Below are 18,701 nucleotides of genomic sequence, written 5' to 3' on the forward strand. Positions count from 1 at the left end.
GACGACAATGCGCCTTTCTTCGCAATTTCTCCACTACTAAATCCTTAGGTTGGGAGAGCGGATGGAAACCATGTAGTATATGTTGAATCCTGACTCGATCGGAGCTTATTCGCTATGATGACGGCATGAAAACTCCAGGCTTCATCGAAGTCCATTTTTCGTTAGGAATAAAAATGTCAGTAAACAAAGGACGCGCCTCACAACCAAATAATAACGAAAGATTCAGCGTGAAAATTTTGGATATTCGATAGGTTCTGACAGTTGAAAAGATTGTATGTGTGACCTTCCAAACGGCGCAGATGAACTTGTTATTTTTTTTAACTTTTACGGTTTTTTTACGTTTACGGGGGGGACGTGGGAACTTTGTGTTTAGCGCGTAAGACTGGCGGTAGCGGTAGATCGCGGCCGGTGCATTTTTATTCACGTTAACGTTTGTCGATTTGTGTGAATAAATGAAACGAAAATCAAAATATATAACGAATAAAACTCGACTTGCTAGATTACTCTAATGAATTATGAACAAGAAGAACAAGGTTATAAATTTTTGTGAGGTTAGTGAGAAAATGTATACACGTTCACTTACCTACAGTCGGTTTTGTAAGGAACTACACCATTCTCTCTGGGTACCGGAAGTGAATTTACCGACGGAAGATATCGATGATTCTGTACTACTGCATGGAGAAACGCCGGAGTCGATGCTCAGGAGAAATGAATAACACACGAAACAGATATGTGGTACTTTTTTGTTTTATTGTTTCATTCTTTTTTGTAATAATACCTTATACACGCAAATGATTGAATAGTTGAAAAAAATGGGTTGATGTGTATTCTTGAAATTGTTGAATATTTTAGTGTGCAAGGCCGTTTGTAACAACGGGCTCAAGTGTTTTCAAATTTGTCGAGGGTTCATTTAGTTACTTTTTTATTTCATGTATTTAAAGACGCGTGTAAATATTCTTTCTTTATTATATTTTTCTTCAGTTTCGATTTCGATGATTCCGTCCTCTTGGTGAATTCTCGCGCTCGACCGAGATTCCAGTGTCTCTAACGTACGTGGGCTGTAAAGGTTAAAAAGTAGGTAGTAATAGTGTTCGTTTAAATTTTCATGAAAAATATTCAATGAGACACAGCGAGTGAATGGAAATGTATGAATGCATCGGGTTGATAAAATCATTGACATTTGCGAGTTTTTCAGAAAAATAAACGTGCATGAGCTCTTGTCCTTCGAAGCGGTGAAACTTTTTGATAAAATATTTCTATTCGTGATGGTTTTTGACAGAAAGATAATGCTCTCCATCGAATCGCGAGCTCTGTTCATCGAACAAATTCGTTTTTTTTTCCAAACTCGATATTGGTTCGTCGATAAGAAATACTTGTTGTACAAATATACGACAACAATGGGGCAACGTGGAAAATGGTGAGGGACGAATAAGATAATTTATTGGGAGGGCACAACCGCTTAGTAGGTAAATATACACCAGCATGAGAAGTGATTGAATTTGTTTCGTTTCGTTAGGCTCGACTTTGTTCCGAAACGAGTTAATGAATATTACATAACGATGTGCGATATGAAATGATATATGACGACGAAATAACGTACGTGGTCTGTTATGACGTAAACCGATTTTCGCATATTTCACTCTCGACAATGTTTTATTTTTAATCGTTCAACCAGAAGTAACATTTTTTTACGCATCTTCCGATCGCATCAGTAATAAAATTATTGCGTATATTATTGACGTGGGTCAAAGGGGGCTCAAAGAATAAAAACTTATTTGGGGTGGAATTGTAACTCTTTCGTGATTACGAAAATTATTTAACGCCTTTTGTCGGCCAATGAAAATAATTTTCTCAATCTCCCAGTTCATGGATACCACATTTTTTCTCGTATTTGATTCATTACGAATATATACATCGTGGCAGTTCAGCTATTTTGATTCGTTCAATCAGAAAATCTAATAGTCCTTTCAATTCGATCAAATATTCAATTATTTTGACAGGCAAGAGTTACGATTCGAGTTTAGGGAAGGTGGCTTTTTTTTAAAAAAAAATCACCACACGTATTGTTTGCTCACTTTCGTTTTCAATAATTGTACCACGGCTTGGTAAAGTGAAATCGTGGAACGGGCTGCGAATAGTAAACGTAATTTTTTCCTGAAACGAATAATGCATATTTGTTTGTAAGCTGTCAAACCCAATCTTCGTGTTTATTCTGTTGTAACTCGTGATAGAAATGGGGGAGGGGAGGAATTTCATTATTTCGATGGACGTCACTAATGAGATGATTTTGCAGACACCATAAAGAAGCTCGTGTGCACTGTAAGAAAATCTACAATTTAGAGGAAAACAAGTATTCTAACTGGAACATGAAAAGCAAGTAGCTCAAGTTCCCAAAACCAGCAAAATAAAACTGCTAATTGCTATGAGAGGAGAAAACAGATATTTTTTCCGTTTCAACGACCTTGAAATCATGCTCTTCAGCCTGGCAAAAAAAAGATGATGTAGCATGTAGGCAGAAAAACATTAACGTTGCAAAAAAAAAGTTTTCTTATACCATGTTATCAAGAGCCCTTGCTTTAGTTCGCATAGGTTTTGCTCTACAAAAACGTTCTCGCAAAACGATCGTACTCCGATTCTGAAATGTGAAAAAGTACCAAAAAACAGCCCGGTCAGAAGTATAAAAATATTTAAAGTCATTACGATCGAGTATTCGTACCAGCCAGAATGCTACAAACTCAAATATTTGTTCAATCAATATTTCTCAAAAATCCAACGTCAAACGGTCGTAATTACGTTTTTCAGGTTTACCAAAAATGTTGTAATTCATGAAAATATTATTCGATCGATTACCGAGGATAAATTAAGTGTGAAAAGAGGTTATGTTGGGGAACCGTTACAGCTCAAGTCGACACTGGAGCGCTGAAAAAAATTTCCCCGAGGGTCGAAGAAGTGGTTAAAAAGTATTGGGAAAGAGAGAAAAGAAACTTACCGAAAGGCCTGAGAGGGTGTCGGCTCCAGAGGTAATTACGCTTAACCGGGCTGAGATAGCTGTCCCTTAGATAGAAAGGGGTGCTCCACTGAGCATAGCTCGGTATGTAAGGGGCCATGCACGGATACCACCAGGGGTCTCTGGTGAATGCGCTGACCGGTGCACTCGGTGTGGGCTCGAGCATGTCGTTCAGGGTTTTTTTAGAGAGGAATGAGGGCCATCTCGTTGGCGATAGATCGTCGAGTAGATTGCCTGTTTGGTCGTTCGGAAACACAACGTTGAACGATATTCGTTTGGTTCGATTGAATTTTTGTAACGTCACTCGTAATTTCACTGTTTTCGAAATGTCAGCACTTTTGATTGCAAATATTTTAACACCATAGGAATGAGAAAGTCCGTTGAAAGAATGGAACTAAATGAGGCGCGAAGCGTTTGTATAAATACGAACCGTGAAGGTCGAACAGTGGTTTGGTGAGTGCGGGGCTCCTGTGGCGCGAGAGCAGCGGTTCGGGGCTTGGGTAAAGCCTGTCGATATCGGCCAATCGGTCTAAATGGTCGTTCCACGCTTTCGTAGAGTCGTAGGGTTCTGTTTGGAAACGTTAAAAAATTAACTCGGCTTCTTAATCCTCCCTCGTACATTTGATGAACAATTGATGTGTTGTCAATATCACCGCCGGTCGAATCGCGTGTAAATGAATATGTATACTGATTACAAAATAAAAACGAAAAATGAATAACAAAAGCGCGCTGCCGCGGTGGTCAGTCGCATTTCCGAATTTTCCGTGTAGCGAGACACTTTTGGCAAAGAAGTCAGATGTTTAGATAGAAGTCCAGTCCTTCAGGAAATTTTGTGCCGATTTTAGTGGGGACATGTCCCCAGCGTTAGTTCGTATCCAGCGGCGCTGCCGTCGGCATACCGTTCTCGCTCTCACTCTCTCTCATGGGCTTATACGCTGGGGACACGTGACGTCAGGCTGTGACGTCAGGCTTGCGCTCACCCCTCACTTTCTAACCGCCATTGTGTGTTTTGAGTCAGCGCTTTGTCGTGCCGGTCCCTTTAAATTTTCGGATCTTTAATTATATGTAGTGAAAATGCCGTCTAACGCCTTGTGTTTATATCAAGGATGTAGAAACTCCAAGAGGAAAAATCCGGAATTGACGTTTCATCGTTTTCCGAAGGAGAGAGAAGCGTGAGTTTGTTTTGATAAAGGAAAAATAATGAAACAATGTAAGCTATTGGATGACATTTTGTGATTATATCTTCGAGAAAGGAGGAGATATCAAAAAATAAAGTATTTCATAGTTATTATTGTCTCCAATTAGTATATTCTTTGAAATGCGACCAAATTAACCGTAAATTCAACGAATATTGAATATCGCGAATGTTGTTATACGTGTACGTGTGTGGTGAGAAACCGCGGAGAACAGTTTTTTTGTTCAGTTCGATTTAACTGAACGTCGATACATTCGATTTCACAAATGTATGAAAACAAAAATTAGTGACGGTGTGACTCAAATTTTAAACAAATCATAACCCTTAAACCTCAAGCCTTCTCACGACTTATGACGAAGTAACAATTCTTACTCTGTATAAGTACTAGCGTGGTCAGGTGGTTACCATCCACGTTTACCGTCTAGAAGGTCTAGGGTTCGAATCTCGTATGATGATGCATTTTTTTTTCTTTCTAAATAAACATCTTTTTTAAATGAACATTTTTTCAATAAAATTATAACTTTTTAGATATAAATTCAATTAATTTGAATTATATTATTTTCCTCAAAATTGTTTTCAAACAGAAAAATGTATTTTCGGTATGACGCTGAAGTTTCCAACGTTGGAGTCCAACGAAATGATCGAAAAAAACTCCAATAATTCCAGTAATTCTCCTATTTTGTTCCCTGCCAAATTTGCGATTCGTAGTTTTTCAAGCTGTACCAACAATTCGTGAAATAAAAAATTGGTGAATTAAAAACGTTTTTTTCATTCATTTCGTTGGACTCCAACATTGGAAACTTCAGCATCATTTTTCAGTGATTTATACGAAAATTAGATTTAGTTTCGCTATTGCAGTTTTTTTTTTTCAGGTAGTATATATCTAGCAGAATTCATTTTAATTTCTAATTTTTTTGGCATTGGGATTTCAAAAAAATGATCGAGCCCAATTTTGTCGATTTGATAAATTTGCCATGAAAGAAAAATCATTTTTTTCACTTTATTTCCAACTAAATTGTTTCCATTTATTGTAATAAAGTAAATTACGGATAATAAAACGCGTAATAAAGTAAATTACAATGATAGATTAAATTTTTTTCCTTCCATTTTTATTACAAATTTTTTTTTCTCTATGGGATTTGCTCAGTGAATATATAAGATTCAATATTGAATGATTTGCAATTTATAAACTTTTCATTTTAGAAGTATCCAAAATGGTTTAAACTTTTTTGAAACGTAGCATTTCAAAGATGTAAGCTTCAATGTCCCAACTTTTTTAGGCTAAATATATTTTTTTACTTATTCAAAGCCATAGTATGCTTTTTCACATCCCTAACAAAGATTTTCTTTCAGATTTATGATTTATTCAAAGCTTAAAGCGATATTTTTTTTCAGGGATACGTTTTATTTACAATTCTAGTCAAATATTTTTTTTTAATGGTACTTTTGAAGTGATTTTCAAAACTAGTCCACATTTTCATTTTTTGAGAAAAATTTTTATATAAGATATAAGATCTGATTGAAGTTTTGCATGGGTTCTTTATTTAAACTTGATTTACGTTAACGATTTCTAGTCAGAAAAGCTGTTCTTGTTGTAACCTAACTGAAAACTTTTAATATCGTTTACTTTTTTATCGTTAAGGTTTGTTTTGTAACCTGGTAAAGGTTCTCAAAAACTTCCTGTGTTAAAGAGTGATCCTACTGTTCCCAGCATGTAAGAGCATTATTTCTTCAAAATCCTTTTAAAAAAAAGTTGACCGTTTTTTTTCTACAATTTTTTCTTTTTTTCTGGGAAAACTCTTTAACACTTTCATTGAATTCTCATTCCCACCCTCCCTCTCCAGTACATCCTCCCTGTCCTGATGGAAGACACCCACCACCTTCCCGTGGTTTCCATTGAATAATTTTAGCTCACGCATGTTTTTTTTCTTTAAAAAAAAACTCTAAAATGCACTGTCTATTTTTCAATAACACTGCTATACGTGAACTCAAATTAACTGAGAGTGGGTACACGAAACAACTATATGCTTGCTTTATACCAAGTTTCGAAAACAATCACATTCACACACAGGGACAGACCCTTTTTATACAAAAATATCCCTTTCGTTGCATAAATAAATGTAGTTCTTCTGACCTATGCTGAATTTTTTTCTATTCTTGTTACTATCGATCTTCTTCAATTTTTTCATATGACGGTATTCCAGGAATCGTTCATTCAACGTCTCAGAAATAACATCAATATTCACAAAAATTTACAGGAATTTTTTCAGAAATTTTTAAAAAGATATATAGTTGATTCTGGAAAAAAAAATCTCATGTCATGAATATTATTGGGCTGTTAACTCAAGATTTGTTCTTGTCAAATCGGTGTTTACCAAATTCTAGCTATGATCGAATTTTTTTCCATTTTAAATTCACGAAATTCTCTAATACGGAAACATTTCAAACTCAAGCATCAATAATCCTGACTACGTGAATAAATAACTGATCGAATTACATGAGAAAACTGCACATTCGAATCACATATGCATACGAGTAAGTGCATTAAAAAAAATCTAGATCGCTATCTAATATTCTTTTATTTCCAGTCAAAGAGTTTTCTCATCCTTTAAATTTCTACTCAAATATTTCTATGATTTTTCAGCTGCTTCACGGGTATAGTCTGTTGTGGACTCGAAAAAAAAAAAAAAATAAACAGGACTTGAACACTCGATCCCAGATCGAGCTCATACTGCTTGTCCAAATTACCCGTGATTTATTTATTGTTTTAACGATATTTATAGTTTCCAAAAATTATATTATAAAGAGAAGTGCTCGCTGATATTTATATAAGTATACACAAAAAAAAAATATCGAAATGTAGGATTCGATCCCTCGACCCCACGCGCTTAGGCCAAGCATCTTTTGGCCATTTAATGTGTGAGAGAGAAACAACATTCTAACTTCCCCACCTCCGTGACAGCTGTTCGCTAGTGACGTCACAAGCGAACGCCGCGCCGCAGAGCGGCAGTTTGGGTCGCAGAAAGTTTGTCTTCAAGCCGCCCATAAGAACTGGGCTTCTATATAAATCTGACTTCTTTGCTTTTGGCGCTTCGTTTGTTGGCCGTTTACCGGTGGCTGTCGGTATCGTCTTTGTTTTGTTACGTCGTTCGTCGGCGAAAGCGCCCGCTTTTCTATCTCACTCCGCGAGTGAGCGATCGAAATGATAGATTTTTTGTCTTTTGTCCCGCGATAAAGCTACGTGTACGTGTTAATGTTTGGAAAATTACATACAAGTAAAAATATATACATACATATACATGTATGTGTAGTTTTTTCTGGGCAATTGGTGCAAACCATGCGAACAAATACGAAAAAAAAAACATTGACGAACAAAGAAGCGGCGCGCGCATGCAGACAAAAGCAGAAAAGTTTTGCCGGTTTTGCCCGAATGCCCGATGGATTGAACCGTAATTTCCAATTGAATTTCTTTCTCGATAGTCCCGATTGTTTGCACCTTTGTGGCACATGGATTACAAAATTTTTTATTATATTCAACACTCTGCGACGAAGTGAGTTTACGATTGAAAAGTGGATATATTTTGGTGCCTTAAACTTTCGGCAGAGTGCAGCACTGTACGCCGGGAAATCGCATTGAAAGCCGGTTTATGTTATATAACAATCCGTTTACCACTTTTGTTCTTGTTTTTGTTTCTCTTTTTATTGCAAGAAGCGACAGTGAAGGAAAAGATTAAAAAAAAAGTTTTGTATCGTGATACTGACCTTTCGGAAAAATCTTGTGACGATATCCGCTCGTGAATTCTTCGCGACGAAACACGCTTCTCAACCGAGACTTATTCGCGTCCCCAAAAACCCCATTTCCGCCATCTCTGTTTTCGATATTTCCGTGTCCCAGTCGGAGAGTCAGTGCGTGCAGTGCGTGAGCGTTTTCGTTTTGTCTTTCTTTTCACTTCTAATGAAGTTTTTACTGCTCGGTGTTTTTGGATTTACGAGTGAAGTTGAAAATAATTATTAATACTTATCGCAGTGTGATTCTCGTCTCCGGTACCAAGATTTTGTGGAAGACTTCGCAGGTTGCAATATGCAGCGGGGGAGGCGGAAAACGTGTTCGGCTCGGTAAGTCAGTTTGTCTTTGTGTTTTATACTTTTCAGATATTCCGAGTTTTTATCGGGTTAAAAACTTGTCGAGATGTTTCGTTTCCTTTTGAGCACGTACCCCTGTCGTTTTATTTTTTAAATTGAATCGTGCATTTGCACGACAAACGATATCGACATTTCAATGTAATTTTTCGATCTATCGTTTTTAATAAACTGACGGTATTTCGTGAAAGGACTCACAAGGTTTACATTCCCGATAGGAATAATAGGTGGAGGGAGCAGGGGGGGGGGGAGGATTCTTGGTAGCGTCAACACGATCGGTATGACATGTTATTAATAAAGGAGAACGCGTTCGTAGATCACGACTCAAGCCGAACACAATTTTTCATCTCCAAATCGTAGATTTCAGTATAGAAAAAAATGATTAAACGTCGATTCTAGAATCTAGAAAAATTAAATTTTGTTTAAAATAAGTAAATATGAATAATGTATTTGTACATAACTGAGGCAAAAAATGCTGCTTGGCCAAGATTAGATGTCGGTTGCTAGGCTCAAGCCATTTAAACGTAATCTTCATTCGATTAATGGGTAGATCGAGACGGTGTGGCGGGGGGGGAGGGGGGGGGGGTGGCGCAAAGGAAGAAAAAATAAAATAAGAAACATGCCATTCCCTGAAAAAGACAGAAATTTTTTGCGGCTTCTTGCAATATCAGGCGACGCTTTTCGAATTGAATTTTTTTATCCTCGAATTACGATTGAACTTTTTGCATTTAAATTTGTTTGTTTCGTTTTGTATTGCATTAGCAATATATTCGATCGGGCATATCTTTAATCGTACACGTTGTTAGTAACGCCATTTGTTGTTTTCAAGTCGTGCATATTATTTAGTGCAAAATCATCATTATGAGAATTGGTCGTTGCGTCCGTTCAAATACACACGTTCAAATGTTTTTCTCGATTTTTGTGCGACCGTCGAGTCTCATCGTATCGCGATAGCGCGCTGCAACCCGGTGAAAAGAAAGATATAAAAATGACATACAAGTTTGTGACTCTTGCGGATGTGTGAATTTTTGAGAAATGTTAAAATTTCTAGCTTTTTCAAGTTTGGCGCTCATCGAGAAGTCGTGCGCAGGTGTGTGTGCTATTTTTTTTCATATTATTTTGTTCTTTCAATACTCGAGAGATCAAGCCTCGTGCATGCGTGGATATATTTTTTCGATCCTCTGCCCAATAATCTGCACGTTTTTCTCCCACTACTGAGTTTGCAAAAATTGAATGAATTTCACAGGCAGTCAAGGACAGTGTTTTTTCAGCCTTTTATCCAAACTCGAACGGCAGAGAATTCGGTGACATTTTTTATCGTCAAATAAGAGAAACAGCAAGTTTTTTTTCACAGAAATTTCGAGACAATGAAACGGTATTTTTAAACGAACATGTTGACTGCTCTGCGAAGAAACTGAGAATGAATAAAGAGCAATTCGGATGGAAAATTCAGAAAATAATGTGGCCCGATCGTATCGTTGGGTAATGTCGGTTGAAGGCCTCGTTAAGAACCGTCGCGAATGATTTGGGCGGCTCGTGCCTGGTGATTGAGAAGAACGGGGGATGAGCCGCAGCCGCAAAAGCCTCAGCGTTACCCCACAGCTCCGGATAAGCTCTCGTATTTTTAAGGCATCGAATTTTCATTATATCGCCAAATAATTTGCGCTCCCTGTTACCCCACTTTCGTATTATCTGTTGCTGTTTCAGATCGCTCGATTCCGTAAGCTGACGCAGATACCGCCATTTCCCGGGAAAATCGCCTACACAGAGTGACAAATGATTTTTTTTTTCCCAAAGATTAAACATCGCTCCGAGTCAACGCCTCGCTCTCGGTCCCTCGGCATCTTCGGAGACTTGTTTTTCAGCGTATAGAATCATCCAAATTTGTGAGAATCAAGAAGAGAAAAAGTATCAACAATTTGGACTCTGCATTTGACATGACGAAAAAAGCGTCTGTGACCAAAAATTCATCGAATATCCCGTCGAGTAACGAACGGTCTCGAACCGAATGAGAAAAACAACGTTAAAATGAAACAGTTTGAAACGATCGTATTAAGGCGAGCTACTCATGTCCAATGGTTCGAATTAATCGTCACGAACTAATGAATCGATACGAGAACGAAAGTGAGATCGCAGTACACTTATTATAAATTAAAGACGAGTTCTCATATGGGCGATGATCTCGAGCAGGCAATAATGGGGTCGGAGTGAGCGCGCGAGCACAAACGAGAAGGATGCGAAATAATGAAAATTTTACGATTTCGTGCCGACTCGTGAACGATCCTAATGAAACTCGATGCCTTTTTCCATTCGCTCCTTCTTTCGTACCAGAATAATCAAACAAAAGGTCACTTGCGCACATACACACCGGAGTTGTCATCAATGCGTCATCGAACCGATGTAAACGTCAGAACAAAAAGTCTTTTTCGATTCTTACAGTCGAGCCTCTTCCCCCTTTCCGACGCGGACGCTTTCCCTCACTCTGAAAAGCGTTTTCGAGGTTTGCGGCCAACCGTCTCAGCCCGGAGCAAATTTCTAGCTTCAAATCGATTTGTATTATAATATTGAATTATATGTATATGTAGAAGAGATTAATGACGACGTTCGGTTACTGCGGAGATAACGGACTGAGAAGAATAGAATAAAATCTTGAGAAAAACGTAAGTGACGCAAAATCGACTTCATAAAAAGAAATCAAACTGTTTTCATTGATTAATTATTGTTCTTTGAATTATGTCTCCACGAAAAGTGACGAATTCGTTGAAATAACTCAAGAAAATAACCTCGCGTTCTCTGGTTATTTTCTCTGTTAAATTTCCTCCGCTCAGCTCCTGTGTGGTCTGTACTTCATCGAGTTCGATATTCGCAATGATATTCGATATGAGATAATAATGTCGAGGTAATGCGAGACAATTATAATGAGCCAAATATTAATAATCATGTGATAATTATATTTCGTAATAACGCTAATAATATTCATTAAATTAATCATAATAATGTGATAATAGTAATAATAACAGTAATAATAACAGTAATAATAGTAACATGAAGAACAAGGGGGAGAACGAGAGTACATCTGATGATGCGATAAAATAAGTGTTATCATCGGGTCTGAGTGATACGGACGTAACAAAGTTCGTCGAGGTATTCGGTTCGGTTAGCGTGAGTAACGTAACGTAAAAACATTATTTATCTTTGTTTTTGCTGTTTTTAATGACACGTGGAGAACAGATCTGGTTTTGGGTAATTACGATGCACTAGTTGCGATATGAAAGTTGCATATATCATAAGTATATATGAACACATATATACGTACATATATTGCCTCGGAGTTGTGTCAGGGTTACAAATCATTAGAGACGTTTTTAAAAACGGTAGCCATCGAGGAATCATTTTGTCGATTGAAACGCTCGACCGAGTTACTTTCGCGCTCGTCGTTAGAAGCTTCTTCGGATCTTCGTACGTTGCTTGGCGTTTTTATTTAACTGAGGCTAATTCGTCGTTTCAATCCGTGATACAAAATTCTTCCTCAACGGCTACTTTTCAGTGTTTTCCATCAACCCCCGGTATATTTACTTTTTTGGTTTCGCTTGTTTTGTCATTCTCATGTTCTTATTCGAGCGTCGTTTATCTTTTCGTTATTTCTTTCTCAAATCGTTCTATCAATTGGCGTTGATCGACTTTCGCGACGTCGTGTTTTCCTCTCTCATTTTTTTTCGCATTTTCTTGTTTTTGTTTGTATATTTTTTTCTTTTTCTTTTCATTGGTTTTACTCGATTTTGAGGGTTATCAGTACCTACCCGCGTGGAAGCGCTCGACAGGTTTGTACTGATGGGGATACAGTTGTCTCGGAGAGTAGCCGTAGATCTCGCGATGTACCGGAAGATATCTGCGGAAACACACACACCCGAATCCCCGATTCGTCATTATCCGGGTCTCTCAATTGGCCTCTTCTTTCGTTTCAACTTCACTATCATTCGCAGCGAGCTCTGCTCGCTCAAACGAAACTAAGTCGAAGGGTTTTTCTTTCGATCGTAGGAATTTTCTCGAGATTCGGTTAAATATTCTCAATCTCTAGGCTGGGAAAAGAAATTTGTGGGACAAACATTTCGCAGATTCAACAATATTTTTGACCGAAAAATGTAATTCGCTCGTTTATTCGCTTTTTTACTGCGTTTCACTGCGATCAGCTGATAGCTCGCACTTGTCTTGACCAATTTTTGCTTGTGTTTTCTATACGTGACGGACAGTGTACTCTGCCATAGTCTCTAAAAATCTGTGGTGAACTCTCTTGGAAAATATTTATGTTCAAACTTCTTTTCCCATATCGAGTTGACCTCGCATAAGGTCGACTTCACTTCGAGCTGTTGTTCTCAAGGTAGGATCCCAACTCGACAGGGGCGGCCAAGTGGCCAATTTTTCAACTGTACATTATTATTTATACAGATATACGCGAACCGTGCGTCGGTGAGTTTACCAGTGTCAAGTTGAGGCGCTGCCGATTTTTCTCATAAAAAAATGAGGAAGAGTATGAATCGGTCGACTAAGCTCATTTGGAATTTTCGAAATCGAAATTCTTCGAGACAGTTTGATCTCTCTCGCACTCACGGTTCCGATATACCGACTGATTCATCACTCTTAAGGAGGGTGGATCACGAAATGAAAATAATCAGAATTTGATCAAATTTGGTGATAACATTCTTTAGCATCAAGTATACGAATACAATTTTTTTCAAATTTTTTTACCACATGGTTATCGAATAATTGAGCATTAAATCGAAGTTCTTATGCACGAGATGTATAATTGTATACATGTAAACTCTATGCTTATACACGTGAACTTTAATGTTCAATTACTCGAGAGCTATGTGGTAGAAAAATCTAAAAAAAATTATATTGTCTTATATATTGTTAAAGAATAGATTTACCAAATTTTATTAAATTCTTATCATTTTGAAATTCTTAATACTTTTAACATGGCTTCGCATGGCAACATTGTATCGTCGTGATCCACCCTCCTTAAAAAGAGTGAAGTAAAAAATGTTTTGAAAAAAGATAAAAACTCCGGAAAACTTCTCCTCGTAAGAGAATAGTAGTGAACTTGAAAAAATCTGAAGTAAAATAGATGTTGGGATTTTCGTCGGGAGAGACTCTGCTATCAGATCATTGGATAAGAAGTATAAAGCTTGAGTATAAATTTGATAAAATTTGGTGATAGCATTCTTTGGCATCGAGTATACAAATATAATTTTTTTTCAAATTGTTTTACCACATGGTTATCGCATAATTGAGCGTTAAATCGAAGTTCTTATGCACGAGATGTATAAGTGTATATATGTGGTAGAAAAATCTAAAAAAATTTATATTTTTTCTTACATATTTTTAAAGAATACATTTACCAAATTTTACTAAATTCACATAATTTTGAAATTCTTCATATTTTTAACATGGTTTAGCATGGCAACATTGTATCGTCGCGATCCACCCTCCTTAACGTTTTCTACTATTTTCACTGACGCGGAGGAGTTTCGCAGTCGGGAGTTTTTATGTTTTTGACAAAAATTATGTTGGATTTCGTGGGAAATTTGATGAAAGAAAGGGAGGGCATTGGATGGAATGAAATTTGAGAATTTACCTGTATCCGGGTACATTGATGCGGTCGGCGGCGTGAAGAGGATTCTCGAAGATGGATTTTCCGTAGGGCCACGATGAGGAGTGGAGCTCCGGGAAGTCAGAACGGAAGATGCCTCGTGGTCTGTGGGTATGTTCGGGGGCTCTCATGTCGTCGGTACCTTTGAAAATCATAATCTTTCAACACCGACGTACCAACTTGTTTATCGCATGTATTCGAGGAACGTGATTGATAAATCGTTTTGAAGGAGTAGTTTATTAAAACTGACCCTTGAGGGCGCGCACGTAGCTCTGCCAGAATTTGGCTTTCCTGGTGATGGGCTCATTGCGCCCAATCATGGCGAGGTTGCTCCTGAATCGCGCGTCCATCTTGTCGCTCTACACCTGCTTTTACTGCTACCTTTACGTTCGTTCGCTGAAATCATTTCGACGAAATTGTGAGTTGCTCTGAACTTGCGTACCGTTTCCTGTACCGACCAAAGATCGCGAATCGAATTCGAGAATTCTCTTTTTCAATATATTTCAAATCCGTTACAAAACTCACTCGTCGTTTTGGATACCAGTGCCAAAGTTTTTCGAGTCTTCGCGAAATAACAAAGTTTCCACATATTTCACGAAGAAATTTAGCTTTGTGCGAATTTTGCAATCGATAGCGCATCAAAGCTCGTGAGCGCTGACGATAAAATATAAAACGTTAGCTCTCGGCACTGCCAAGTTATAACAGTCGAATTCTCGCATCCGGTTCTGATCTATAGGACGCCAGTGACGCGCGGATATACGCGAGATTATTTTTCTTCGCGATATTCGTTGATCTCGCTCCTCCCCGCTCTCAATCTCTATCGCGCGAGCTCTTTCTCTCCGACTAAAAGCAGTTTAATTTAAGAAACACGCGCGTCGATTATGTGGCTCCTTGAATCGGAGATTTTTGGTCCGAAGTCGAGTTCCCCCAGCTCATTGGTGCTCGTAAAAGCGCGGATATTTTATAACCCACCTTCACCTTTTTCGTTGGCAAATCATTAATCGATGACAAAAAACAGAAACAGTCGTTCGATGAGGTTGATTTCGCTGCGAAAAGCAGAGCTCCAAAGCGAGTTGATTATTTTTTTACGCTAGGCATGCAATGTTTTCAAGGCGTTGTTAACATCAAATGAGTCGAATGGTCCAACCGGAGAGCGAACGATCCAAATGCATCTTTTCGATAAAAATCATCACGAAACTCGTTTTATTCCAATCGAAAAATTGTTGGCTTTTGAAAAAATGGTATTTCTGAGAATTGGTTCGAGCGTATCGGAGCTTTCGTCGGGGAGGGGATGGCGCACGAGCGAAGCACCCACGCAGTAAAAATGTGACGCAAGAGAGTTCTGGATTTCGCGGCCGGTTCGTGTGTTTTCTATATTTAAATTCGCTCGGACGTTTGCTCGTCCGAGCCGTTTTTAGTCGGAAACAGGTGGAGAGATCGAAACGCTTCTTCCACTCTTAACCCTGCTCTCACACCCTCTTCTAAAATGTCCCACGAGCAGCGTGCCATACTAAATTCCCGTCCGCACCCTGACTTTGACCGATTTACTCCCCCCCCCCCTCGACTTCTCCTCTTTTCTCTCGTCCTATTTCACTGCAAACTCGGACTGGCGCTCTCTAAACTTGAGCCGCCTGGTAATGACCCGATGATCAACCGTACGCGCTGCAAAACACATCGAATAATGCTGAGTAATCGACAATCTCTGATTGGTTACTCGTCCCTTTTTATTCTCGTCGCTCGGTGTGAAATTTTTTCATCTTCACCGGCCCTTCGATGCTGTTATTTGCAAAATATCGACTGAGCCCTCCGAACACAAAATTTCTTTTGAAAAATTCTCAAACTCGTGTTTTTTCATACGTTCTCAAATTCCTTTTCAAACGACTGATTTTCTGCTGCTGGACTTTTACCGCGTGGACGGGATCCAAAGGACGGGATCCGATTTTTTTTGTGTGTATTAGAAAACGGTGTACACAAAAATTCATTTTGGTCTCATGGCACACGAATTCGGAAGATCGAACGAAACTCATTCCGTTATCACCCCCCAAAGATACTATTGGTCTCTTTATAATCGGATTTGGATCTTGTTTGTAAACTAAAACTCGGGGTAAAACGACGGGTGAAATAGGTTCGAGGCTGCGGACTAAATCGAGCGAGTATCGAGAGTGAGAGTCACGTGGCTCGTGTCTCGGAAATTACAGACACACGAGGGCCATGAACGCCGTGCTAAATTTGTTTCGAATAAATCAACGCTATAGGTTGCGTACTCGAGCGGCGAACACGAGTCGATCGAATGAGCGCGTCCGCATGCCCCCTCGCTATCTCAGCGCTGCTCGTGAATTCGCTCGCTGGATTATAAGATATTAACTTTCAATGAGTTTTAAGTAGTCCGAGCCGCGTAGAGACGTATATTAATCGATATGCGCGCTGACCAGAGAGGGCTAATCGAGGGAAAAAGGCGTCGGCTTGTACCGTTACTTCTAAATATAATCGTTGCGTGGTCAAGCGAATAATCTGGGGCATCGATCCAAAAACCGAAATACGTTTTGGCCCACGTTGATCATACGAGCTCTTGGCCATAGCGAAACGCGGTGCGAGAGACTCAAATATTGATCCGATCCGTGTGAATCGTTTGGTTGCTTTTTTCGTTAATTTTCTCGATCCGATACGCGCGATGTTCGTTAGTTTCATCCGGAAAGTTCATTCGATGCAATATTTGAGTCTAAATCTCTGGTTATTTCCATATTTCCCGATCGCTGCAGCATTGCAAAAGTTTTTTTAAACAGAGAACTTTGGAATTCATTTTCGAAACGATCATTTTTCCTGCTCGGGGTAATAAATAAAAAAAAATGAAAAAATTATTCGTGTTCAAAAATACTCGAAGATGGAATCTTGAAATCGGAAGTTTGTTAATCGACTTGGCAAAAGATCGGGCGTCGATTTGTGGGTCAGTAATGAACGTGTGGTCGCGAATCGTGAGCCAACCCTTCCAGACAACGTCGGGGATAAACAGGGGTGCGGTGGGGCGCGAGACTCGGCTTGCCCGGAGTGAGTGAAGCTTTCTTTCTCTTCCTCTCTCTCTCTCTCTCTCTCTCTCTTCATCATGACTCTGGCGTCATTCGAGAGCTAACGACTATTCTTGGATTGTCGGCAAGTAAAATTAAATGGCGAACAGGCAATCCGTGCTCGCTCTCTCGTGTCAGAATTACATAAGAGACTCGAATTAAAATCGTTGCCAATTATTATGTACCAACGAAAAACGAGCGATTATATGATCCAAATTTTCAAAAAAGTATTTTTTTCATACAAAAGAAGAAAAATCAATCAACATTGCAACCCATTCAATTCGCAGCGATACGCTTTTCGGGGAACTTTTTTTCCCACTCAAACGCTTGACAGTTCACCGTGGGGACTGAGGATGGGGAGAAAAAAAACACAACAGCGTGATATTAAGTATTCGAGGATGCGGTTAAGCAGCGTTTTTTATTTTGTTATTGTTTTTTTTTCTTCTCTTTTTTCAATTATTATCCATACATAGACAAGCATTAGTAGCAGAAAATTTGCGAACACAAATTCGATGATTATTTTCAAAGTTTGGTTAGCACATCTCAATTCTGATATACGACTTGGTTTCTGCGCTTTTTATTCGTCGATCCAGTTGCAATTTATCGTTGACGACGACGCTGCCGCACCAGTTTTTCCCCCTTCTTCTTCTTCTTCTTCAGGGAACCCAAAAAAACCGTTTTTTTTTTCGTTGAACCACTCGCGCGCGTGTTTTCTTCGAATGGTTATTTTGTGGCGTATCGTTCGTCAATGATAATGTCAAAAGAGATCGCGGGGCTCTAAAGTTTTGAAAATTCTGTGGTCCTCGCGATAAATTCGGAAAACTAAGTTACTCGGGCAAGCGGACCGAAACACCAGAAATAGCGCGTGAGAATAATAATGAGAGAGGAAGAGCGAGAGAAAGAGAGATAAATAAAATGCCGAGGCACCCGACACCGCCCGAAATTTCAATTTTTTTAAATATCGAAGTAATCGTACTCGAATTATGCTGCGGTTCCGGATATACGCTCGTTCGTTTAAAAGAAATTTTTCTAATCGACGAAACTTCGTTATTCCAATGGAGAATAAAATGTTGACGCTTGCTCGATCCTCGCTCGAGCAATATGAATTTACCTAGATTCGGATGACCGTTCGGTTCGGGGGTTGGACCTTACACTGGCCGCTAGCTGCCAAAAAGCTCCCACTAGTATCTTGCCTCGTGCCGCAGCGCCACACCGCGGTTAGAATCATCAACAACTCCGAGACATTTATGGCAACCCCCGCACTTATCCCACGACGAGCATTCGCCAAAGAATCTTTCGAACAAAAGTTTCGTATTTTTTTCTCTCTTTCCCAATCTCGAACTTTCAATATCTCTTTTTTTCTCTGTCTCGTTCGTACTTTTCATCCGCTTTGAGAATAACATTTTTTTTTTTTCAACTTTTTTCATCCTTACAATTTCTTCGTGCTTCCGATTCGTCGGTGTATACAATGAAATTTGTGTTGTGAAAATGTTTCTCGTGCATTTCACACGTGTTGATTGGCTTTTTTTGTACTTTGGCAATCGCCTAGGTTTCTGTACAACCACTTTTGCGTTTGACAAACTCATTTATTTTCAAAGTGGTGGAATACGGATTGTTGAGATGGATCAATGGATGAAAATATAATCG

The 18,701-nt window shown here is 38.9% G+C and overlaps 1 protein-coding gene and 1 long non-coding RNA gene across 7 annotated transcripts; one reads left to right on the forward strand and one right to left on the reverse strand.

Annotated features, from left to right (window-relative positions):
- Positions 1–729: 729 nt before the first annotated feature.
- Mf (myofilin) lies at positions 730–18,314 on the reverse strand. 6 transcript variants are annotated; one of them, XR_006261951.1, is made up of 9 exons: positions 18,166–18,314; positions 14,243–14,388; positions 13,978–14,134; positions 12,143–12,231; positions 3,438–3,575; positions 2,990–3,241; positions 2,555–2,635; positions 2,076–2,154; positions 730–1,058 (listed from the first exon to the last, which is right to left on the reverse strand). XR_006261951.1 is itself a non-coding variant. In XM_043427950.1 (8 exons), the coding sequence occupies exons 2-7, from the start codon at positions 14,340–14,342 to the stop codon at positions 2,084–2,086; spliced, it is 807 nt and encodes a 268-aa protein (XP_043283885.1). In that variant the 5' UTR covers positions 14,343–14,388; positions 18,166–18,314; the 3' UTR covers positions 730–1,058; positions 2,076–2,083. The 6 variants fall into 6 exon arrangements, 5 of the variants coding, with proteins under 5 accessions (XP_043283885.1, XP_043283887.1, XP_043283886.1 ...); XM_043427950.1 differs by lacking the exon at positions 2,555–2,635; XM_043427952.1 differs by lacking the exon at positions 2,076–2,154.
- On the forward strand, positions 7,309–11,986 carry LOC122415651 (uncharacterized). The gene is made up of 2 exons (XR_006261952.1): positions 7,309–8,318; positions 10,050–11,986. It is a non-coding gene; the product is annotated as an uncharacterized lncRNA (long non-coding RNA).
- Positions 18,315–18,701: the final 387 nt, after the last annotated feature.

The sequence above is a fragment of the Venturia canescens genome, chromosome 9 (assembly GCF_019457755.1).
Source record: "Venturia canescens isolate UGA chromosome 9, ASM1945775v1, whole genome shotgun sequence".
Classification (NCBI taxonomy): Eukaryota; Metazoa; Arthropoda; class Insecta; order Hymenoptera; family Ichneumonidae; genus Venturia; species Venturia canescens.